Raw genomic sequence first — 26,287 nt, 5'->3', positions numbered from 1 at the left:
CCGCCCATTACGCAATCGCTATCTTCAAAGAAAAGCCGCCGCCCCTTTTCATTCAAACGCTTTAGCGAGTGTTTTTTTTTCCCTCCGCTCGGTTTTGTGAACACAGTTGCGTTCAGTAACACGGTGGAACCAATTACATAAACAGCAGCAACAACAACCATTATGATCACACTTTGTTGAATTTATATTGCTTAAATATTTCACAGCTGTGTCCTCTTTTCATTGCTACGTGTTTATTTACTTCCTTTTCGCATCGTATAATGCACTCTAAAATCGACACTATCAAACTTGGAAATTATATAATATTCAATCAAACATCAAGTTATTAAAAGTAACGAATTTGTCACTACTCTTCTCTCATGCAGCACGGCTAAAAAGATAATAAAAATTACACCAAAGTGCTGCAGGTTTGGTGTCCGTGAGCTTTTCCTAATCAGAGTTACACGGGGGGCATTTTGTGGCTGATCCAGTTACACTCTACTTAGATATTACACAGAGGAGAGTTCACTTCTGTTCTCTTCATCCTAGCTTAATTTCATCTCATGAAATAATAGTAAGTTTTGTAAAGTCTGAGTTCATCTCCCCAGCCAGTGTTGTGTATGGACAGGGTAGCATCATGGCAGGATTGGTGTCATTTTTATTATCTTTTTAGCCGTGCTGCGTAAGAGAAGAGTAGTGACGAATTCGTTACTTTCGTTACTAGACTATTTTGTCTGCAAGTGAAATACATCGATACGTTAATAATTTACACCACGATAACATTACTGCAGACGGATCTAGAGACGTGACTTTGAGACGTTCACAGTATATTCGAACCGTAGACAGTGTTTATTCTGCATAACATTACAAAACAGCCATGTCCAATAAAACAGTGCATCTTTAATAAGCCGCATTGGTTTCCAGTCAGTAGTAAAATTAACGAAAGACTGAGAAGCCCCGTAATATATATATATTATTATTTTTTTTTTATGTTCAAATTAACGTTTCAGAGTAGCCTATATAATTTGTCTTGTCATCTGTTTACAGCGTTGGCTGATTTTGTGATTGAGACCCATGGGTTACATTGAAATATTTTATTAGTAGTAGTAAGCCAGGCTTTAGTAACCTTGAATAAATCACAATATAAGCCCTCTCCCGCGCGCACGCTCTCTCTCTCTCTCTCTCTCTCTCTCACACACACGCGTACACACAAACAAATAAAACATGAAATCGCGTAAAACCAAATGAAACTATCGCAAAAAATATATAAGCAGTAAAAATTACAGTAGTATCCTGTAGGTGATTCCTGTCCTGATAACAGGCGCTGACCCTCTGGACCTGTTTAGTTCTGTTAGTATTGTGTTCAGGTGTGAATGTTTATGGGGATTTAATCTGTCTCTGCTGCCGCATCTATTCACCATAGTGATAAGTGATTAATGTCCCATCAGATCTTTAATGGGAGACGTTATACTGGTTAAATAACTAAAGACATACTGATCCGTATGGGCAGATATTTGTTTCATATATTATGCGTTATTAATCGATTTGTTTTGCCAATTTTTGACTATCAGCGAAAAAAAACATTAGCGAAAACATCAAAAATATAACGAAAACAAACCCAAGCAGAAGTTAAATTTTAAGCGTTACTTTGCAGCAAAATATTATCTACCAGTGTATTAAACGGAAATAGATAAAATACACCGTAATGTAAAATACTGTACATAGCCCGCATTGTATTCCGTACCTACAACGACCGGTATAGATAAATTACAGATGTTACCGTATCTTTAAGTATTATTAAGGATGTCGTGAAAAATATTGCAATAAGTAGTTTTATTAATTAATTTAATCATTAATTAAAAATAGCATAAGCATCATGGATTGTGTATTGCGAGATTTAAATCTGTTTTATGAATCGTTTTTTATCCCTCTTCTTTACCACATGATCTATTTATGAAACTATGTTGACGTAAGTTATGTTATATATATATCAAATATAGTAACCGGCTGCTTGGACACTGCAGTTAACTGAAGCAGTCAATGCTCCATCTGGCGGAATTATACAGCATTGCAACCATCTTTTTAGAAAGCGCATGGGGGCGTTTATGGGGCGGGGCATCGTTAACTACGTCATCGCGGGGGATAACATTCCGTGCACGGATCGATCATGGTCCTGTCACGGTCCTGTCATGGACCTATCATGCTCCAAGCGGCTGTTTGACGTGGCTCCCACTGTAAATCTAGTGTTTTACTTTATAAAGTAACTAATTACATTAAAGCATTCCTTTCTGATAAGAGTTGAGTACTTTTCCATTACAGAAAATAAAAACTTCTCAGTGATTTCTCATGCACGTTGTTTTAGTCAAGACCTTTTTTAATTATTCTACCATCATGACTCAGCGTTCTGCCCACAATCTGCTCACTACTAACAGCGGGAATAACAGAGCGGGGGGCGGGGTATGGGGGCGGGGGCGGGGCCTGTTCTGTTAGTACTAACGGAATCACTGCTGTCTGACTCATGGATGACATAAATTGTCTGAATAACGGGTTACGTTTTTAAAAATATAACTAAATAACTAAATACTTAAATGGCGGACCTAACGCTTTAAATTACTCGTTGCATCAAAAAAGTAAAGTAAAGTACTTTGTAACGCGTTATTTTACACCCAGCACTAGTTAAATAAAAAAAAAATAATAATAAATAAATAAATTAATTAACCACTGAAACGGCGTTCTCTTGAAACTGAAACTCCTGTAGTAAGGTTCAACAGTTAGGCAGATTAAACAAAATATTTGGCAACCCTGGTCTCCGCGCATGCGCACTGCAGGGCGGTCGCCTACTTACGCGTCTGCTATGCGACTTGATCTCAGACCGGTGAGTCCAGATATCTGGCGTTTTATATTTCATCCACGTGTTATTGATTATCAAGACAAAGAAACAAACGACAACAAAGCACCGCTAATCATGTAGAGTGAACAGGATTAACAGTGACAGTCCAGGTTCAGTGTGATGCGGAGTTTGAATGGCGAACAGTACCAGGCGTTGTGTGTGTGTGTGTGTGTGTGTGTGTGTGTGTGTGTGTAAGTGTGAGTGAGTAATGATGAGACAATAACAGGACAGTTTGAGTTTGGGAATCTCACTGCTTCAGTCCTGGAGCCCTTTCAGTGTGTGTGTGTGTGTGTACACACGTGAGGATCTGGACTGCTGTCCTTCATTTCTTCCCTGCACCCAATCTGCTGCTATTTCCTGTCCCCCAAAGAGTGCTGACGTAGGAGCTTAAAAAAGGGATAAAACCATTCTGCTCATTCCCCCTGATTCCAGACTTTTAGGCTGGTGACTGCGTGTAGTGAGATGTTCGGTAGGGACACGATTTCATCACTCTCTATCATCTATAGCACTCTATCATCCGGAGATCACGTGTCCTCAGTCCTACCTAATTGAGCTGTAGCCTTACACACTTGGACACTTGGTCCACGAATGCGAGCTTGGCACAGTTTTTACCCCAGATGCCCTTCCTGACGCAACCCTCCCATGTAATCCAGTGGCTGGGGTTTGGGCATCGAACCCGGGCCATTCGCATGGCAGGCGGAACACCTACTACTGAGCAACCAGTGCCCTGTGGGAACCCCCTAGTGATAGGTGGGTATTGGATACGACACGATGTAAAGAGAAAATCAGCGGCGGGGGGGATTGACTGAAGCCAGACTAGTGGGGTGTTCGTTAGGGATAGGAATCACTAGTCACTACATGATACGTTATCACGATGGCTACATGCTGATTCGATTGAAATTGCGATTTCATAATTATCACGATTTTATAAATCTTTCAGTTCGAACACTGATGCCGTCACCGTGTTCATCAGGGTTGAGATCAGGGCACTTGAGTACTTCACGTACATGTTTTCATGGAGTTATCTGTGCAATTCTCAGTTAAACATAAGTACCACTGGGTGAACAAGGTGCATCTGCACAATGTCTATGTGTGTGTGCTGCTGCTATCTGTTTTTCAGCTGCTTCCTCAAAGGCTAGTGTATCTGATCTGCAGTACAAGTTTGCACAGGTTTTAGGTCGGATTTTATCCGGGCTTGGGACTGGCACCACATTTAATGACTGGGGATTGCACATTGGGTGGGAATCAAATGTGAGCAGATGGGAAAGCTACCCACCTAGCCCCTATGCCCTATCCATCACTATAATTCATAATCAAAAAATGAAGTAACTACAACAGTAACTGCTTATAGAGTTGCATTGGTGCAGGAATCAACCTGCCCTACGCCCACTCTCTCTGTGCACACTTTCTTTTTATAGAAAAAGGCCAAAGTTGAGGACATGATCTAGTTCCTGTTCTGTTTTTTTAGTGTTATTTTTTTTTTTTTTAGGTATTTTTTATTTTAGCCTTAGTCTTAGTCCTGGGATAAATGTCCTTGTTAGTTCTGATCATATTTAGTAAATCATATCCTATTTTTGTTTTAGTCAAGATTTAGTCGACTAAAAGTCTAGACATTTTAGTCAGAGGAACCCTTACGTATTTAGGCTAGTTTTAGTCAATAAAAACTTAACCTTTTAACAATAGTTATTATTAATTAACCCTATTGTCCATCTAGTCAAGCCAAAATGCTTTTTTTTTTGTTTTTCAACTACAAAAAAATAGGAGCAATATGGACAATACAGTGTTTTAAACCTTTGGGGGTTTTTTATATGAATTTACACACTTGGACTGTTGTAGTCACAATCATTAACTATAATTTATAACTATATTGTTTAACTATAAAGTAAAATAAAATAAAATGCATCATATGTAACATAACATAATTACCACAAAGAGACTATAAAACTACCCTGAGATTTTTATGGTATGCCTTGATGTGTCTCTTGTATGGGTCTGTGGTAGTTTTCCCGTGAGTCAAACCTGTGACTTTTCATTTTTGATAGTGACAAAAATAAAAAAAATAAAGACAGATGCTTTTTTTAGTTTTAATTTTTTTAATCACATTTTAGTCTTGTCTTTTTTTTATTAACGATATTGCATGCTGATTTCGCCACTGTTCATTAATATCTGTGACGTCTTCTCATCTTCTCGTCTTAGTCACAGGAAAATAGGTCGTTTTTCTGCATAATCAGCGTTTATAACATTGCACAGTGACACATTGTTGAAAGGAACCACACCTGCTGCATTTTCTGCATGTTTTCATAGTTTAGTGACTGTTCTTGTTGTATTTTTATGTAGTCTGGCTTACCAAATTTTTTAAATACATACATTTTAATCAAGAACTGCCATCAGCTGGTAAACAAAAAATTTATGATGACTTGTATGATTACTTGTAACATGTATCTGACAGCACAGTGAAGTAACTTTCAGGGCAGATTAAAACACCACTGCCCTGTTGTTGCTCCTATTGTGTACATTTATTTCATTTCTGTTTCTGAGACAATTCTGTAAGTTAAAGTACCGCCAACTGTAGGTCTCATTCTCCGTCATCTCTAGGTTACTAGATTTCTAAACGGAATGTCAGCGCGGGGGAAGAGGCTTGACCCCTTGACCTTTTGACCAAGGGGTTTTCCTTATCTGCTCCTGGGGCGCTGAATCCTGGCTGAGCCTGCACTCTGACCCCAACTCTGTTTGTGATTAATAAAGTACTCTTAATCGAATTTAAACTTCCCAGTCTCTTAAAGCCGGTTTTCCAGTCCAGCCGTCCTTAAAAAAGTTCTGATGCATCCCTCTGTGAACTTTCATGCACTTTTTCTTCTCGACACATTTCCTCTCCGTACAGATCAGCATCACCGGCACCTCCCTCCTCAGCCGACTTTCCAGCTTAGTCTCCCTCACAAACAACATTAAACACGTCCTTTCAGTGACACCACAATAAAGGGATATCAGGTTTAAACAAGTTCAATAAGCACTAAATTTTTTTTTTGATGTTCCTTGTAATAAAACCGTATGACCTTTTATGGCCAGTAGATGGCAGTCTTACGTAGATACCGCAAACCTCTCAGCGGAGAGCTGAAGAAGAGCAGCGATTAACTTTAGCTCGGATAGAAAATAACGCTCATAAAGGAGGCTTTCGACATAAATACCCGTTAAACATATTAAATATATATATATTTGTGCTGGCAAGACTGACGTGTCTCCACGCATGCATATCCCAGGTTAACGCGCGTGGGTGGGCAGGTGAGCCACGTCCAGCCCACAGTTGTGACGTGGCACGTCTCGAGCTCGGCGCGTCGTGTTCAGGGCTCAGGTGTTTTGATTAGAGCACAGACGCACAGGTAGGACCTGGTTATTCTTATAGGGGCTTTATTCACTTCTATTAAAATAATTATGATGATCTTTATTCATTTTAAGAAAAATAGTTTTTTAAAGTTGAAAAGTGGTTCATAGGTGCAAGATGGGTCAATTTTATTTTATATAATAGATGTTGTTATTATTATTACTAGTAGTAGCTGTAGTAGTATTAATAGTTATGTTAGTAGTTGTTTTTATTAGTGTTAGTAGCTGTAATTGTTTTACAATTGGGGTGTTCAAGTCATTCTGGGACTGTTGATGGATTTGATATTTTTTTAAATTGGCGAATTTGACATTTACAAAAGACCTCAAGCACACTACAGTGATGAGACTCTTAGCCACAATAAAACAGTTAAATGCTGCAAATTTTTGCAGATCCCACTGTACTCATTCCGAAAAATCAACAGATAACTTGTCACCAGCTTGAGAAAGAGACTCATCTGTCTGTTCAAACTGTCTGTTGACTAACACCACTTACACGTTACAGGAACTTAGCTGGGAGTTATTGCCACATCCTGACTCTCCGGGCCATTTCCCTATTAAAGGAGTTCCTGGTAGGCCAGCGTTTCAGACATGAATCGCACAGGGCAGTCAAGTCATGGCTCCGACGTACTGAGTAAACTTTATTTCTTGATGGTGTCTGAGCACTAGTGAAACACTGGGAAAATCCCTGGTTGCGGGACCCCCCCCAAAAAAAAGCTAATTGTTAATTGAAGTTAACAAGTTAGCTTTCACTTTGCCACTAAAAAGAATCGTGGCTGGTGTAAGATAAAAATAGGACAGGAGGAGGAGTCGAAAGTTGACCTACACACACGTACACGCTGTCACTGTTCTGACAGGCAGAGTCTCTTTAACATGGAACCTTTCGAGGATTTTGCAGAAATGTGACGTTGCATCGTCGTTAAACAGATCAGAAAAGACTGAGACGATTACCCACAACTCGAGAGAGAAGTACCATTGCCTCAGTTGTGATCATGGCGACGCTCGTCAGACAAAGTTCATGCATACTAATTTTATTTATTTTTAAATTTTGTCATCTTGCAAAACACTCACAGACCAAGTTACCATTCAAGGTTTTATCCAATATTTTACTGTATATGGAGAAATAAAGGGAGTTTTTACTCTCATAACTGTTTTTATTCCTCACAATCAAAAACTGTTTTGACTTGAACGCTCCTTGTATTTTTATTACTATCACCAGGGTAGTACTAATACTAGTGGTGGTTGTTTTTTATTTTGTATTAGGTATTCCAATTATTTTTATTACTAGTAGTAGTAGCGCACAGTGCAGTAATACCCGATGTGACCTGTGGAGTAACATCAAGGCATACATGTAACTTTTAGGTGTGAACATAACATTAGGTGAACATTACACCTAATATACATTTTAGATTTAGTGATGCAAGTCATACAAACTGTACAGTTTATACATACATGTGATAGTTATAAAACTATCCATCAATATGCTACTGCCCTAATTAATTTTTCCATGAAATACATTTAATTGTATTGCCCAAATTTTATATTACACTAAAGATGAGGGGGTATCCGCAGCTCCGCCTGCAAGCTACTGTTATTTGCGAATGGAGCATGTGGTCAACTTTTCGCTTCTTATGCTGCTCTATTGTTTCGTCAGCCTTTTAATTCTGCTTGTTTTATATGCTGCCTGATGTGGCATCCATTAATCCCTGTGATGCGCATTACAGGATTGTTTGTTTTGGTGGCATTTTGCAAAGTGCAAACACCACCAAGCCACCAAACAAACACAATTTCTGTTTTTTGTATATATAGATAAACTGAACGATTAAAGTCTTATTGATTGTTAGGTTAAAGGGCTGAAACGTTGTAAAATATTATGTATGTATTTATTCAGTTTGGAGTTAACAACCTTTTAACAATTAAGGAAATTAATTAAAAAGGTTTAACAGATTTTTCTTGTACAGATTTCGGGAGGTTAGAGCAGGAGCGCAAACATGTTCATATGTATAAGTTATATCAACATTAAAACTGTGTGTAAACCAGTGTTGTGTCTTTTGCTAAAAAGCTATTTGCAAATGCACCGCTGTCATTAAAAAAACATTACCTGAAGCTTATACGTTAATATCTGAACATAAATAAAATTAATAAAAATGTTTTTTGGCTATAAATACACACACACTAAGTATTTGATTCTGTTTAATAACGCATGTTATATTCATCATATTCAGCTAGCCAAAGCTGAGCTAATCTACACAGGGTATTTGTGAGGAAAATATCAACAACAAAAAAGGGAGCAGTTTCATTGATTGAGTGATTGATGTGTTAATTAATAATTGTATTATTTCAACAGCTATATTTGATATTATAAGTTAGCTAATTCGTCATTGTATGTAATGGTTAAAAAGAATTGGTTGGCCTTTTTTTTTTTTTAAGTAAAAATCCTTTAAAATATATTGTTGTGAATATTAACACACAGGATAGATATGGTTGATTTTTTAATTTGTAAACTTGCATATTGTTAATGTAGGCCTCAATACTTATGAATTAATAAGTAAAACCTAACCTTCAGGTCATAATCTTTGGAAATATTATTAGCATGAGTAAGCTAATTTCCACTCACTTGATTAGACATAGCTATGTATCCTTTAAACTTTAACACTTGTTATTAGCTTGATGGCTTGTGTTAATTTTTTTATTATATATTTTTTTTTATTCAGGAAACTTATCATTCATTTATATATATATATATATATATATATATATATATATATATATATATATATATATAGAGAGAGAGAGAGAGAGAGAGTACACTAAACAGTATGAAACATAAAGTCTAAACAGTATGTGAGGTGGAAAAATATGTTTTACCATAGTTTTGAGGTGGTAAAAAAGGACACCATGACTGCGCTTTTCCCCGAGTCACCCCGTCTCACACCTAGTGTTAATTTCATTAACGAAAATTATGATAAAAAAACTTTATCTGTGACAAAAACAAAACTAATGAAGCACCTGTCTTTATTTTTGTCAACATTGAATTTTTGTCACAATCCGCTGCGATACGATGGGCCCGTTTTCTTAATATTAAACCGGAGAAAATAAAAAACCGATGTGTAGTTCAATTCAATTTATTTGTATAGCGCTTTTAACAATTGCCATTGTCCCAAAGCAGCTTTACACAATCAAAAGAATTATTTAAGTTTGTATGGAATTTGAATGTGTATGAAGTAATATCAGAGGATAAACAGTGTGGGTACACAATTGCTGGGAAGTATACCACAGACCTGAAAAGACACATCACGGCATACCCCATAAAAATCTCAGGGTAGTGTTACAGCCTCTTTGTGGTAATTATGTATTGTTACATGTATTTTATTTTATTTTATATTATCCCTAAACCGTTGCCTAACCTATTAAGATAATAGATTGCAAATGCAAATGATTGTGACCCATAGGAGCTATCCCTACAACATTCCAAGTGTGTACATTCATTCAAAACACTGTATTATCCATACTCCTCCTATTCTTTTGTAGTTAAAAACATGGACATGCAGAAGTTATGATGGCTAAAAATAAATATAATTAGCTGAAAACATCAGATGAAAGGATACATTTTAAACATACACGCATGCAGACACAAAATAAAATATGTTTTACATGCACACACTGTGGTCACAGTGTTATAGTAAACAGTACACGTGTGCACGGAAGTTGATTATACCAGTAAGAAGCACGCACTAAGACCCAGCAGGGGAGACGATTACCCACAATTTCGCAGCGCAAGAGAGAGAAAAACCATTAACTCAGTTGTGATCACGTGATGCTCGGGGTCAAAACAAGAAGCGCATGCGTGCTACATTATACTCGGTACTTGTAAACCAAGACTTTTGTTTTTCAACTCAAAATTTATTAAAAAACTTTGTTCGTCTTGTGGAACACTCGCAAACCGCGTTCATTAGCAATCTGAGGTTTTACTATATTTAGTACAAGTATCACATGATTACAGAAGTATAACATATGTATCTCTTAATTGAGATATACATCTTTGATCTAGGAGACCCATGACACTGAGATGCCCTTTTGCCTTAGAAAATATTCGTCATTCTTTACTGCTATTTTTTTGCTTGTTTACTGGTATTTCTTGTGTAACTAGTTTTGATAGTAGTCTGGTATTTTAAGGTAAATACTTTTAAAACGATTCAGACTTTAAGGATTTTACATAATCCTATTGATATATAAATTTACATCTTTTCTCCCTGTTGGCTGAGTGGGCCAGTCCTGTATTTGGGTGGGCCAGCACCCCAACCTCACTCATGGAGCTGGTCCTGAACTTCATTGTTAAGACTAGGAAGCTAACAAGTATTCTGTGCTAGCTAGAAATCTTAGCGTAGCTAGTTCAACTAATGGCAACAAGGCAAACAATTTATCAAGTGACTCCAAGGTTTTTAAACTATTATACTATTTTTGTTATTTAAAAAATCAATTGGAGGTAGAAAATAATTCTTTTTTTGCAGTGAAATATATTTATTATTTGAAAAATCACTAACTATGTGATTTAAAAAAAGGGGGGGGGAACTCCATCAGTGAATTATATTGTCCGTGGAGTCTTCTTCAGATAGACATTCCAGAGAATCCACTTAAAGTAGCGACACATTTCTGATTTAAACAAGTTAGTTCCGACCAAGTCATCAGATTGGTTGAAAGGCATTCTACTAGTGGTGAACCGGGACGTTTAACTATATGCATCAGTGCGTCACAGGTGTTCGAATCACCATTAATTACACACACTTACAACGATTACAAAGTGTCACGAGAGAGTAAGTAGCTGCCTGCCAAAACTCGCATTTAAAATCAGTCTCAATAGCACTTTCAGCGAGAAAACACGTCGGATGATGTTACCTCATCCTAAACAACACTATGACTCGTTACTCATTGCTTTTAAGTCGTTCCGAATTGCTGCTGAACCATCTGTGTTGTTCTGTTCACAGGTGGCATGAGCTACAAAGCTAACTAGCTTCTAACACTAGGCGGAATCCCAAATCCCTCTCTAATCCCTGATCAAGGGTACTGCTTGGCGTGGTGTGTGAGACAAGGGACTGTACCCCCTACATAGTGCAAAAGCTTTCAGTTTTACACTACAGAACCCTGAGATTATCAAATGTAGTAAATCAGAGTAAATAAATCGTTAGTTTTTCAGGATTGAATAATAATAATAAATAGAACTTTATTAATCCCAGAGGGAAATTGCTTCTTCGCATATCCCAGCGTAACTGGGGTCAAAGCGCAGGGTCGGCCATGATACGGCGCCCCTGGAGCAGTTAGGGTTAAGGACCTCGCTCATGGGCCCAACAGTGGCAACCTGGTGGAGCTGGGGATTGAACCGCCAATCTTCTGATCAGTAAATCAGTGCCTTAACCCATTGAGCTACCACTGCCCCTAAACACCACCATCATGGTTTATTCTCCCGACCATTTGACTACATAGTCCTGTTTTGTTTTTTGTTTTTTTCAGTTTACAACACAGTGAAAACTTTAAACGCCATAATAAAGAGTGTTTGTGGTCATGCTCGAGGTTGTGCTGTAGTGCTGAATGTCAGGGCAACATCCTCGTGCCTACAGGCGCACCACGGTTGTGCTGATATTCAGTAAACAGCACTCCCTCCCGTGTCATATCACTTAATTAAACTCAATATCACATTTTTAGCACATATTCTACCCAAAATTCCTTCTGCTGTGGGTCACAAGGCTTCACTTGCGCGATCATTTGCATAGAGAGCAACGATCTCAGCCTCTCTGTCGCGATCAAACACCAAACTGCCACATCCCAAATGGAAGCCTGCAGAGCAAGGAGTGCTGCTTTTGTAAAAATCAATAAGATTTGGAACATGTCTTGATTGGCACCTCCACCCTGAAGACATTTAAGGAACCTTTCATGGGTGCTTCTTCTTTGTGCCATGTGCACTCTTAATGTCAAGTTCAACCAACGCAAGAATGCATTCATAACTTGCCTATTTGAGCCATTCTTTGTTACAAGCAAATAAGTATATATTTGCATATTCAGGCGTCTTTACTCTTTTGAAATGTTAAAAGAAAGACCGCGTATTGACAAATATAAGCTCCAGAAGCTCTTAGCACGCTTCACCTTCCAGCTGTACAATTCATCACTTACCTTTGCATGACACTTAACACATTTACGATGGGGAAAAAAAATCTAAGCATCTCTTAATGGAGGATTTAGTGAAGCAGAGGTGTTGGTTAGGTTCAGAGCGAGAGTCCTTTCTGCCCTTTCCAGCCTTTTGATTACTCGAGTAGTGTATTATGTTTCAGATAATCTGGTTAAGGTTTATTTTGTCAAAGGCTGTTGCCTTCAACTCTTTTAAATAAATCCAGGGGATCTTTCTTTTCTCATGACAGATGGAGGGAGACACTGGGAAGATACGCGTGATGGTGACCGGTGGCACCGGTCTGGTTGGAAGAGCCATAGAGCATGTCTTGCGGCAGGAAGGTGGAGCAAGAGAAGGAGAAGAATGGATCTTTCTTTCATCCAAAGATGCCAACCTAATGTAAAAACACCTCTTTATTATTTTATAATATATTATATTATAATGTGTGTGTATATATATATATATATATATATATATATATATATATATGTGTGTGTGTATATATATATATATATATATATATATATATATATATATATGTATGTGTGTATCCAAACTCAGTCATAGTAACAAGAGATAATAATATAGCATTTTGAAAATGATTGTGTGGAACATTTCATTTAAAATAATAATTAAAAAAAAGGCTGATTTTTCCGAGGAAGCTAGTCACATTAGCAGAACAGTCCACAGGGCCGAGCCACAGCTCTACAGCTCTGAGTACACATTAGGCAGGACTTTATTTGCATTGATTTTAATCTTTTGTAGGAAAGCCTGCACAAGTCATTCCTCTTTACCTTAGCTTTGATTCTGTAAACAGTCTAAATAAAGTTAAGCTTCTTAAAGACGTCTAAGGTTCCAACAGATAACAAGTTCCGTTTGTAATGACATATCCGGGTGTTTAGGACTTTAAAAATAGGTGTTTAAAGAATTTACGATCACGTTGTTGTCGTTCTGGTTCAAGGGATGTTGCTGAGACAAAAGCTGTGTTCGAGAAACACCGCCCTACACACGTCATTCATCTGGCAGCCATGGTGGGCGGGCTCTTTAAAAACATGAGACAGAACCTTAGCTTTTGGGTAAGACACACACACACACACACACACACACACTTAACTTAATTAGTAATGCAAGCTGATTTATGTTTATCCTTAACTTCAGACAAACATTTAGGTCTAAAGGTTGTGCTGTGCAAAGGGCATGTTCAACATTCTTTTATAAAGAATTTGAGTTCTCAGCAACTGTAATATTAAACTACTTTCATTTTTCCACTTGAAAGATTTCCAATAGTCCAAGGCATAATGAAGTACAGTACACCTTTTTATTACTGATTTTAACACCCTTTAAAAATCTATTAAACACCGTAGGTCCACCATTGTTTGCTGCTCTTTCCGAAAGCAGCTGTGGTCATCTGTGTTTGTGTTCCTCTTGTACAAGTGGCGTTTAGGTCAAAACAGGACTTATGTGTGTACACAATACCAGAATACAATTAGAAGAGTTTAATCTCTCCCTATTTTTCTGTATAATCCCCTGCTACACTAATGCACTTATCAAGCGTTTCAGTAACGCTGGAGTCATAATCGGACTGGAACGCTTGATAAGTGCATTAGTGTAGCAGGGGATTATACCGAGATTCTGGCCTCCCGGGAACTCCATTAATGGCCCAGAGATGTGGCTTTGAGCAGGGTCAGGACTGGACGCGGATGTGGCAGTAACTTCTAGCCGAGTTCCAGTAACGTGCAAGTGGTGTTCGTAAATAATGTACTATTACCATTTTATCCGTTAATTGTCAAGGATCAGGCGTTCCACACGCTGAATGTTCATTGATGTTCTCATTATCAATTTTATGAGAAGCTTCATCTCAGGTCCCGGTTTGACTTGAACACCCCATGAAATACCCCAGAGCTGTTAGATTTGCTTCAAGTCAGATGACATACCAAATTAATTGTGGTCTTACTTAAACAAAAAAAAGTGAGAAAGTTTTGTGCTCACGAAACAATGTCAAAACTTGAACGCAGTCCATAAAGGTCAAGGTTATGCAATGTTTTAGCTGGTCCTTTACCTTCTGATTACTGCTATGAATGTGTTTTTTTTTATTAAATTTTTTTTGGTCAGTCACCAATTTTCCTGAATTCTTTGTGGATTCTCATGATCAGATTTTTCAATTGTCTCTGATCATTTCTTTTCAAGGGGAAACACAGACTAAATAAAGAATGTTCTTCATAGGTCAGTTTCTTTTATATAACAGTGAGTTCCGACTAAGCTGAGCTAGGAAGCTAACTAGCTTCTAACACAATCCTGAATCTCAAATCCCTATGTATCGCCTAATCAAGGACACTACTAAGTGGGGTGAACAAATGATTATACACCCTACAGAGCACGCTAGCTTTTCATTTAATGCTCAGGCAGCGCTCCCTCTCATGTGATATTGCGTCAATAAAATCTTTTATAAATAGTTGTTTTGCATTGTTCATTGAAGGGAACACTTTATTATTAAAAATAGTGCAATTAAGAGCTTATTTTAATCGATTTGATATTTAATTGCTCTTATGTACACATGGTGTTACCGACTTCAGCTGTATACCATAGGCATTCACTGATTGCATCGTCTTTCAGAGAAACAACATCTACATCAACGACAACGTGCTGCACACGTCTCACGAGTTCGGCGTGCAGAAGGTTGTATCTTGCCTGTCCACCTGCATCTTTCCAGACCAAACCACGTACCCCATCGATGAGACTATGGTTTGTAAAATTTTTGGTTTGTTTACTGATTCAGCGACTGGAAACTGAGTCCTTTTTTTTTTTTTTTTTTTTTTTGCTATCTTACCGATCTTGAATTTAGAGGGATTGTTTTTAGAAGAATTATTTGAAAAATTGTCCTCATGGTTGCATGTTATTTGGTTTTGACACGAATTCATGTGTTAATTTAAACTGATTCTTACTTGTCTCACCATCAGATTCACAACGGTCCTCCTCACGAATCTAACTTTGGTTATTCCTACGCTAAACGAATGATCGATGTCCACAACAGGTGAGAAATTACATATCGTTGTAAGAAGGGTGTTTAAGTCAAACACAGGACTTTTGATTCTCTATATAATCTCCTGCTACACTAATGTACTTATTTTATTAGTGTTTAGACACTAGAGATTAGATTAACCACGGACCACCCGTGTTAATATTATCACGATAGCTAGGGGTCAAGTTCATATATCCTGATCTGATATTAATTTTCTTTTTTCAGATTTTGTTAGAATTCTTAACAAACTTAACAAATAATTAGCTCCTACCACCCAGGACTACCTGTTCTACCTCCCAGTGTGTTGAATAGTTTACAGCTGTTGAGTCTGGTTCCTCTTATGGTTTCTTCCTACTGCCACCTCAGGGAGTTTTCCCTTGCTACCATCGCACTCGGCTTGCTCATCAGGGACAATCTGATAATTATAACTTGCACATATCTCCTCGCACTTTTTAAACTCATTTCCCTAATTTCTTTTGAGCGCTGTATAAATAAAACTTTTATAGGTTTGACCTAAGGTCAAAAAGGGAATTTTTCAGATTTTCTTAGTGTGTTGAGTATCCACTACAGAGTGTCTACATTATGTCTACAGTAATCATTGTTTCAGATCTGAATTAGTCACTGTTCAGAGGCAAACCTGACACCATGAACAGATAAAGATCATATGTACTGTGTTTAAATACTATGCTTACCTTTTCAAATGTTTTTTTTTTTTAAAACAGTGAAAGTTTTACAAAATTTTTAGCTTAATGAAAATACGTAGTCATATATCCTGTGTCTTTTGTGCAGGGCATATTTTAAACAGTATGACCGGAGGTACACTGCCGTTATCCCGACAAACGTCTTTGGTCCACATGACAACTTCAGTATAGAGGACGGCCACGTTCTCCCAGGACTTATACACAAGACCTACCTTGCACAGAGTAAGAAATACTAACAAACACTGCATACATGTTCTATCTCTCTGTAAGTCTGGATTCAGAATGAAATGCATGCCTCGATTCAGGACATTTGAAAAGTCAAATAAAATGAAAATTTCAATCAGGTATTTTATTTCACAACTGTTAAACTGATTTTGTTTAGAATTATATATATACACACACACACAGTGGATTTATTAAATTCTTAGATATCGCGCCTCAGTGGTTTCATGAACAATGGCTTATATGGTGATTATTTAATCTGTTTGAAATCATTCTGATTGAAAATTCCAAAATAACTGTTAATCTGATGAGATGTGCATTAAATGCTTAAAGTGTTTAATCAGAATATTTCTTAGTTTAAATATGAGAAGCAGAGTTGGGTATAGCGCGTTACTGTAATCTAATTACTTATTCTTATAACGCAGTAATGCAACACGTTACATTTTGAATGCATGTAATTTGATTACAGTTACCAATGTCAATAATATTACGTTTCTAGCGTTACAAATGTGTTTAAAAGCAGTTAACAAGCATGCGCTTTAATCAGTTGTCGGAGAGCTTTGTAGTTTTACATTTGATGTTGTAACGGGTTTATTCTTTTTGCACGGGTGGCACCACAGACACGAGGCGAGGTCTTACGTGTGATTTCATTTAGAAAAAAGCGGGAAAAAAGAAGGGTTAAAGGTTAATGTGCCAGGCAAACAAGACTACCTCTGCCAACATCCTGGTGCCAGACACCGCAGTACACTCCCAGAAGCCCCGTAGAGTCACAATCAAAGGGGCAGAGCCCCTCCAGTGACACAAGGGAAACACAAGTCCTAGGTGGTTTTAATGTTTATTAATGTTATGGCTGATCTGAGTTTAGACGATCATTAAGGTTTCTCTTTTTCTTTTTTGATAAATCACACCTTCTGCATTATGACTGGTTACAAGAATTACATCTCATCTAAAAATAGTCAATTCTCAAAAACGTGTTTATTCTAACAAGAAAGAAAGAAGCATGACGTTTACAGGTTTTACAATGTGTTTACATGTCTGATACTTACCAGCTGCAAAGTTTTACAGCACCCCACTCATTCCGATTGAGGTCTTTACATGATGCAGTTTTATTCTGATAAAAAAAACTTTTTATGCGATTATTACCTTTATTAGTATGCAGCTATTGATATATCCTGAACAAAAATAACCGATGTTAAGTATAAACCTTTTATTGTGTCAGTCGGTAAAAGGAAAGCAGCAAGATTAGTTGCGTAATTAATGTTTTAGCAGTGCTTCTGTTTCTTTCCCAACAGCAACTCATGAGTCGCCCGAGGCAGGAATTCATATACATAAATATAAACAAGGCGTGCGGGTTTTGGTTGACTTGTCACATTTAACTATGTCCGTTTATTCTGTAGGAATACGATAATAAGTTCTAACTCAACCAAACAGAGAGCTTTAAAGTGTTTTTTTAAACACATCTTAAGGTTATTAGGATTAATCTATTAGTATTAATATTAATACGGCTGTTATTTTTTTGGTATTGTTCAAAGCCTAATTAGCTGGTCCATTGGAAGAATAAAATAGAGTTATAATAATCAATTTATGTACGGTTCATACTAAAGGCATGAGTGCAGTGAATTCTTTATTCAAGATTTAAATAACTTTTTTAATCCCAAAGGGAAATTGCTCTTGTATTGCTTATACAGTCGCTGGACTGGTTTAGGCTAAAAGTTATTACTAGGCCCTTGGTAAATAATGACTAAGCCAGGAGGCTCATGACACACGAGGAATAAAACACGGTCTTTAGTTTAATATTTCAACATCCCAAATTTTCTGGTTCCTCTTATACCTTATACCTGCTATAATACATTATAGATTATGATCTTGGCAGTGGCTTGCGTAACAAAAATGTAATTGGATATACCTCGTTGTTTATTTTAGCCACTGGATAAGGGAGGTGATGAACTGTCTTAAACTGGAGAAAATTTGGTATACAGTTAGTGGGTCTACTGACACATTTTATAGTATTTGGCAGCCTTTCTTAACTTTTGCTGAGGGCATGAACGCAGATAATATAGTACCGTAAAGGAAGAGTGTGTAAAGATTACTTATTATTATTTTATTTTAAAAAATTGTCTGGTGTTGGGGGGGTGGGGGGGTTTGGTTTTGTTCTCTTTTGTCGTGTTTTGTTGTTGGTTTTTTTTCTGTAAAGTTTGAAATAAATAAAAAAAACTTTGATCAAAAAAGAAATCGTTCGTTACGCAATAAAATAGGCTTCACGCCAACTTAATCCCTAAAAATGAAACCACTATCCTTTGATTACTACTATTATATTACACAACTTTAACGGAAGAGTATATTGCACCATGATCCCTAAACACGCAGTCTAGTCTGTAAGTTTTTTACAATAAATGACTGGGATGTTATTTTCTTGGTGAAGGAAAAGCCATTCAAAACATCTAGCCAAGTGACGATCCCTCTGGTTGAGGTAGAGGTATCATTGTCGGTATACAGTATACAAGAGAACTTGACACATGAATGACAGTTCTATCCAGGATATAATATTTCTGATATAAGAGTATAACTAATGTACCAGCTAAATGCGTCACTCAACAGAGCCAATCGGAGCTATAGTTTACAGTGTGTGAGTGCCAGGTAAAAACGGAAACAAAGTACAGCAAAAAAAAGAAATAAAGAAAAAGACAATAGATTACAAAAAAAATTCGGTGATAATTAAGGGAGGATAAAAAAACCAGTTTGTCTCGTTTGTGCCGAAACCGTGACGATGATAAAAATGAGTAATGTGAAGCACCACCATGAGACAAAGCACAGGTCGTTTGAGGAAACATCTCCGCAGCAGTCATTTCATGTTTATTTACAGTCCAGCAGCATGCAAATGAAGCTTCACTAAAGATCTATTAAAGCTTGTTGCTTATATTCCGTAAAAATACAAGGAAATATACACAGCCATCAAAGTTACGATTGTAAACATGTTCAACAAAAATATATTTTTTTAAATGCTATGGAATGCTATTCAATTTATTTTTTATAGACTTGCACTGACTGTGTATATGGAGATCTGATTCTACACTTACAAGCAGAAGTTTCAGATTAGAAATAAAACTCTTAAAACAAAGTTTTAAGAAAAAAGAAGTTTCAGATTAGAAATAAAACTCTTAAAACAAACAAACAAAATGTCTGCCCAGTTTTGACATAAGACTAAGACATACCAGAATGTGGTGAAGAAAAATATGGAGTCACTGGTGTTTATTGATGATAGAAGATGCAGGATGCATTCTGAAGTGCATAGAGCTATATTTTCCGCTTACTGTCAGTCGAATGCTGTGAAACTAATAGGATACCACTTCACAGTACGGTTTAAAACTTAGTGACGATGATAAAAATCACTAATGTGAAGCGCCACCATGAGACATGGCACAGGTCGTTTGAGGAAACATATCCGCAGCAGTCATTTCATATTCATTTACAGCCCAGCAGCATGTAAATGAAGATGCACTAATGAAAGCTTGTTGTTTATATTCCATAAAAATACAAGGAAATATACACGGCCATCAAAGTTATGATTGTAAACATGTTCAAAGTAGATCCTGGTTTAAAACATTGTTGTGATTCCTAAACAATGCAATTGTTTTTTTCTTTTTTGGTAAATTTGTTGAATTTAAACTAAAAGTCTACACTACAATTACATCTCTATTGCTTTTCAAATCAGAGCTAAAAATAGACATTTGGGTAAGAATTCTGTCAAAAACTCCCAGATTCTTCTGTGAATGACGTTTCCAATTCCTCCCACATTAAGGCTACTCCTGCCACTCAGTCAGGAGGGCCGAAGGCTATCTCTTGTTTCCTTCGAACCACGTGACGCTAGCTGACCGCATCTTTTCGAACTGCTCCCTCACGAACCGTTGGGGATAGAGTAACACACTCGGAGGACAGCGCTATCCACTCCTTCTGCTTACGTGAGCTCACAGATGCCCCTCATTGGCTGTAGAGCCGTGATGTGGGAGCACGAAATACCTCTCATCCCTCCCCTCTGAGAGAGCTCGGCCAATCTGCTCTCTCTAGACCTCCGGCTGCAAGAAGTTGCAGCATCACCCGGGAATCGAACCAGCGATCTCCGGGTGATAGGGCGAGCACTTTACCACTGCGCCACTCAGGGGCCAAGTAATTTAATTTTGACTGATTGTAAAATCGACTAGGTACATTGAGCGGTACTCCAACTTATCCAACATTTGCTTGGCTTTATCTACTATAGAGACACATTAAAACAAGTTTTAGATGCCCCAAAAATATTTAATGATGAATTAAAATAAAAAAAAGGGTTCATGTCCTGGTGTCCAAGACATGACTATGAGAATTTTGGCTGTAACTACTGCAGGAGCAGTAAAAAGTAATCAGATTTGAGAATTTAACGTGTTCTACAGTAAATCTTTGCTTTGACTGTTGTCATGACCATATGACAAAGGTTTCATTGTTTGTTTTTACTGGAAGACTGTTTTATTAAGCTTCATGTTTCCGTGTAAAATAGTATAAATGGCAACCACACCTGGCTGGAAACTCGAAGCTACTGGGCTGAATGTCATCCCGGGGTATTGTAATGGCCATCACAAAAAGTGATGTGGATGTATGCTTCTGCAATGTAGTTAGTTCATTGTGATAAAAGTTCAAAGATGTTTTAAAGCTACATAATACAGTATTTATAATAGTTTAACATTATTAGTGCATGTAATCTAGAAGACCATGAGAGCAAATGGGAAAAAACAAAAAAACAAATACTACAAATAATTTACATACTACTATTTTAACTAATCTCTAAATGGAAATATTTGGAGTCTGCACATTTAACCTGTGTCTGTTTTGTGTTGCAGAGGAGGGGACAGCTCTGCAGGTCTGGGGCTCTGGCCGTCCACGACGACAGTTTATTTATTCACTCGATTTGGCTCGCCTCTTTCTTTGGGTGCTCAGAGAATATAATGAGGTGGAACCAATCATATTATCAGGTAAACACTTTATACACACATACGAGGGGCGGTCAAGTCACACTGTGACTTGTGATGGAATTTCTGGTAAAGGACGGCATAAAAGAGATTGACATTTACAGAAGACTTCAGGCACAGAACAGTAATGAGATTTTTAGCCGCAGTAAAATATCTGGGTGATGCAAATGGTTTAAAGAAGGCCGTACATCTGTGTGACAATCTGGCCAAGGTAGGTCTGAGTCCATTGTAATCGAACTGATCTTCAAAATCGACAGATAACTTGTGGAAGAGGTGCATCTGTCTGTGGGAACTGTACGCACAATCATTCACCAACACATTATGATAGCTCTGCTGGGAGTTAGTGCCACGTCCCCCGTACAGTCCTGACTTCGTTCCAACCATTTCCAAATGTTTGGGTCGTTAAAGGAGTTTAAGTAATTCAGGCAGTCCGATCATGGCTCCGGCATATTAAGAAAACTCTTTGTCTTGATGGTATCGGTATCCAAGCACTAATGAAACGCAGGCATAAGTGGCGTTCCTCCAGGACCAAGGTGCTCCATAAATTAACAGAAACTAGTTAAGTAGGACGCCTAATTAGCTAACAATCTAAGACGAACCAAATTTACACCATAAATTATTACAAACTATTCTAAAGGACTATACAAAAGACATTACTATACAAATGATACCACAAGACAACATCAAGTGCATGTGCAAGCGTCCAAACAGTAGCAGCCACAAGGCAACATGACACAATGCAATAAATAGTGGATTGAGTGCAAGTTAATGGAATCATAGATTAGATAAAAAAAAAGGAAACATTTTTTCTGAGTAGCAGCATAGATAAGAAAAAGTTCTTGTGCAGATAGCAGCTGATAATATAAACATTTTCAAGTTTGGTGTTTGAAATTTGCTCGGTTTATCGGACGGTTATAGATCAGCGTGTATGCGCATGTGTGTTTATCAGTCCAGTCTCATTTTATAGAGGTAAATGTTTATCTAAATGAGTGTGTGTGTGTGTCAGTCCAGTCCTTTCTTATTGAGGAGACGGATGCCATGTGGGTAGAAGCTGTTGCACAATATGCATGTGTGTGCCCGATTGCTTCGGTACCTTTTTTCCAAAGATGGCAGAAAGGGGAAAATTGAGTGTGATGTGTGTGTCCGTTCAGCCACAATGCTGGTGGCTTTGCAGATGCAACATGTAAATGTCTCTTATTTGTCTTATTTACATTCAGAGACAGGTTGTTGTCATTACACCAGTCAGTTAGGCTCTGTCCATTAGTCAGTTACTTCCTCTCTGTCCGCTGACTCGTCGTTCTTGCTCATGAGACCCACTACGGTCGTGTCATCAGCAAACTTGATGATGTGATTGGAGCTGTGTGTTGCTATCTACACAATCATGAGTCAGCAGTTTGAACAGTAGGGGACTGAGCACACAGCCCTGAGGGGCCCCAGTGCTCAGTGTGGTGGTGCTGAAGGGGCAGTTCCTGATCCTCACTGACTGAGGCCTTCCGGTCAGAGAGTCCAGGATCCAGTTACAGACGGAGGTGTTCAAGCCCAGCAGGCTCAGCCTGTTGGTGTTATCAATCAGGTGTTGAGGGATGATAGTTTTGAATGCTAAACTGAAATATAAGTACAGCGTTCGAATGTAGGTGTCCTTCTTGACTAGGTGTGTGATGAAGATGGTGTCATCCGTGGAACTGTTAGGACAATCAGCAAACTGCAGTGGGTCCAGTGAGGGGGCAGCAGGGTATGGATGTGTTTTTACTGGATTACATGGAGGAAAAAAAAGGGTGTTTTTGCTCTCATAACTGTGTTCTGTTATTCTGCACAATCAAACGTCCCGGTTTGACTGGAACGCCCCTCGTACAATCACCCCAGAGACATACCATAACATAACATAACATAACATGTCAGCGTTTAAAATGTGTCTGTGAAATAACTTATTATGTATATAAACTTATTATGTAAAAAAGATTATGAAACTGTAATTAGTTTTTGCTCTCTGTTTCACACATCCAGTTGGAGAGGAGGACGAAGTATCCATCAAGGAAGCCGCGGATGCCGTCATCGAAGCGTTCGGGTTCAAAGGGGACGTTGTTGTATCCTTCACACAGTTGCACACTTTCTCCCGAGACACTTTAAGCCGGCCCACTGTATAATTTTTTTTTTTCTGGTTAATTCTGGTTGACCCTTTATCTCGTATTAGCCTTGACCTTTTGTGATCAGTATGATACAAGTAAAGCTGACGGGCAATTCAAGAAAACAGCCTGTAACGCCAAACTCCGCAAATACCTTCCTGACTTCACCTTCACGCCTTTCCACAAAGGTAAAAAAAAAAAAAAAAAAAAAAACACACGCGCGCACAGAAAGATACAAACTAGTGTAGGTACTGTTAATCTACTGTCGGCATCTGTTAAAAGAAATAATCTGTACAGTTTCTCAACCTCAGCTACTTTACTCGAGTTAATAACGCACCTCACATAGTTGCCCTGTAAATTTTCTTTCTTTTTAATGTGACTGACTGACTGTTATGTACAAATAGTCCATCCTATATTCATAGCTTTAGTTTTCATTTGGGATGCATTTATCACTTCATTCTAATAAACTTTGTGTTTTTGGGTACTTCACAAACATCACCAACCAAACACACACACACACACACACACCAAAGAAACTCATATAACATACAGTATACCTAAAGAACTTGGGCTTTTTAGCCACCACAGCTTCATGATGGCACGCATACACTTACTTACCTCATAGCACGTGCAGACAAGTGTGTTGACGTGGATCTTACTTCTGTCTTTCTTCAGCCATCAAGGAGACCTGTGATTGGTTTGTGGGTAATTATGACATCGCTCGCAAATAAGGATAACTGAAGTACATCAGGACTCTCGCTGCAACATGTTACAGGACCCACCTACATTATTTCACTTCAAAGTACTTAAGGGAGGAACTGAAGAAGCAAAACATTATTATTATTATTGGAGAACACCTGCTCTGGACCCAAATGTAATGATGTAAGAGGGCTTGACTATATCAAACTATAATATAATTATAGCTAGCTCCCCAAAGTTAATTCTTTTTTTAAAGCTGTGCCAACTTTAACAATTTGTTTTTATTAAAAAAATGACTTGTCATATAATTTATAGTAATCTTTTGTCATCTGTGAAAGTTTGTTCCTGTTTTACTCCCTAAAGTCCCTGTTCTGCGTGATCAAAAAAAACAAAAAACAACAACAATGTGACACAGAAATATCCATCAGTATCCGCCACCTTTTCAGTAGTTGCTATAGCTACAGTAATATCACAATAAGTTCTTTAGTATAATTTAATTTGCAGAGCCAGGTCATTTAGAAACAAGTGACCAGTCAGATTCAATATTTCGACATCACTGTGGTGTCATTTTCAGTGGGTTTGTAAATTCCTCGGTGCAGGGCATTTCATTTGTTGTCATATTTATCCATGTATGTTTGTCTTGTTTTTTCTTACCTTTTTACCCCTTTAGGCCTTTTTCTGATCATGTGATTTGACAGGTTAGAGAATAACAGTCGGGGTAGCTTTTGAATCTTAAAATAAATGCTTGGCTCATCAATAGTGCCGTTCTCCAATATTTTAGATTAGTTACACATGAAGTAGAATATTTTAATCCTTTGTCCAATTTAATTTCCATAATTAAGGGATTATAGCTCATGAAAGTAAAGAAAGAACAACCTGTATCTCAAAATATTTACATATTCTCTAAGATCAAAGACTCACCCAGCAGACAAGCTTTGTTCCTAGCAATTATGTCATTTGTCATAACTAACATCAATTGTAAAGGTTTAAATCATACCTTTTTAGGTAGCTTTAAAGTTTGAGAAGTAGGGATTAATGTTTCTAACACAGGAATCATGATTGCATGCATCCTCTTATACAAGTTATAAGCTCATTCAGTTATTTAGTTATGTATCATGATTCCCCCCCCAAAATTTTTATTTTTTTCCAATTTCAATTTTCTCACTTATATGTTTGTATTTGAGGTGGTAGAATCCGTAGCTGTTCCTCCATAATGTTCCATGTGGCGCACTCTAAACAGTTTACACATTGGCAGACGGCACAGTGTCCTGTGTGGCTGCCTCCTGTGGCAGGAGTTTATTCAGAATCATAGCAAAAAAAAAAAAAAATTATATATTACATTGAATTGAGATATTTATAAAATCGTGATACTAAACGAATCGCAAATCTCTAGGTATTGTGACAATTTAGTGTAACTGGTCCCTGGTGGTTACCGTCCATAATAGGCATTAAATCCCATTAAACACTATCTCTTTCCTACTTTTTTTGAATTTATTTTTGAGGTCAAGTTTTTTTTAAGTGAAATCTGGCATGATTTTTAAAGATGACGGTCAGTTGTTTTTTTTTACATAGAATGATAGAATGTTTAATATCTGTTCTCTTTATGACCAAATGTGGAATGTGATGGAACCTTTTTGTTACTGCCCTGCTACAATTTACATTTTCATATATATTAATATCTGTTAAATACAATTCACTAGCCATTTTTTTATTCTGATCGGTACAGGATTAGTAAATAGTTGTATGTAGTTTATATGATATTTGATGAGTAGTGGCAGTTTTGATCAGTGGACAAATTAAAATGTTGCCTTTTTTTTCATTTCCTGTAAAATATTAAACATTTGATATGTAATGAAATACCTTGCATTGATTAAACAGATATAGAATAAATCTGCATGTATACAAAACATGACTTTAAAGGTGTAAAAGGTTTATAATGTGATGGTTAAAAAAAATTGTGTGTGTTTGTGTTGTATATAGCTGTATTTATTCAGTGCAATGTTTAACAGCAAAGTTTTAACAACAAATGAAGAAAAGTAGAAAAATTAATTATCTATTTCCAACCCAGTGATTCTGTTTTTACTAGTTTTTTTTCTGACATGTGTTATATTTTTCACTGGGA

General features: G+C 37.4%; 1 protein-coding gene across 2 annotated transcripts; it reads left to right on the top strand.

Annotated features, from left to right (window-relative positions):
• Positions 1-2,774: 2,774 nt before the first annotated feature.
• LOC128517409 (GDP-L-fucose synthase-like) lies at positions 2,775-26,074 on the top strand. Of its 2 annotated transcripts, none has more exons than XM_053491020.1 (10): positions 2,775-2,854; positions 12,655-12,803; positions 13,366-13,480; positions 15,018-15,146; positions 15,362-15,435; positions 16,213-16,346; positions 21,215-21,346; positions 23,348-23,427; positions 23,555-23,654; positions 24,142-26,074. In XM_053491020.1, the coding sequence occupies exons 1-10, from the start codon at positions 2,795-2,797 to the stop codon at positions 24,195-24,197; spliced, it is 1,029 nt and encodes a 342-aa protein (XP_053346995.1). In that variant the 5' UTR covers positions 2,775-2,794; the 3' UTR covers positions 24,198-26,074. The 2 variants fall into 2 exon arrangements, with proteins under 2 accessions (XP_053346995.1, XP_053346997.1); XM_053491022.1 differs by lacking the exon at positions 2,775-2,854 and adding an exon at positions 6,106-6,246.
• The last annotated feature ends 213 nt before the right edge of the window (positions 26,075-26,287 follow it).

Source organism: Clarias gariepinus, chromosome 2 (genome assembly GCF_024256425.1).
Source record: "Clarias gariepinus isolate MV-2021 ecotype Netherlands chromosome 2, CGAR_prim_01v2, whole genome shotgun sequence".
Classification (NCBI taxonomy): Eukaryota; Metazoa; Chordata; class Actinopteri; order Siluriformes; family Clariidae; genus Clarias; species Clarias gariepinus.
The sequence above is the reverse complement of the archived record's forward strand: the minus strand, read 5'-3'. Positions and strand labels throughout refer to the sequence as shown.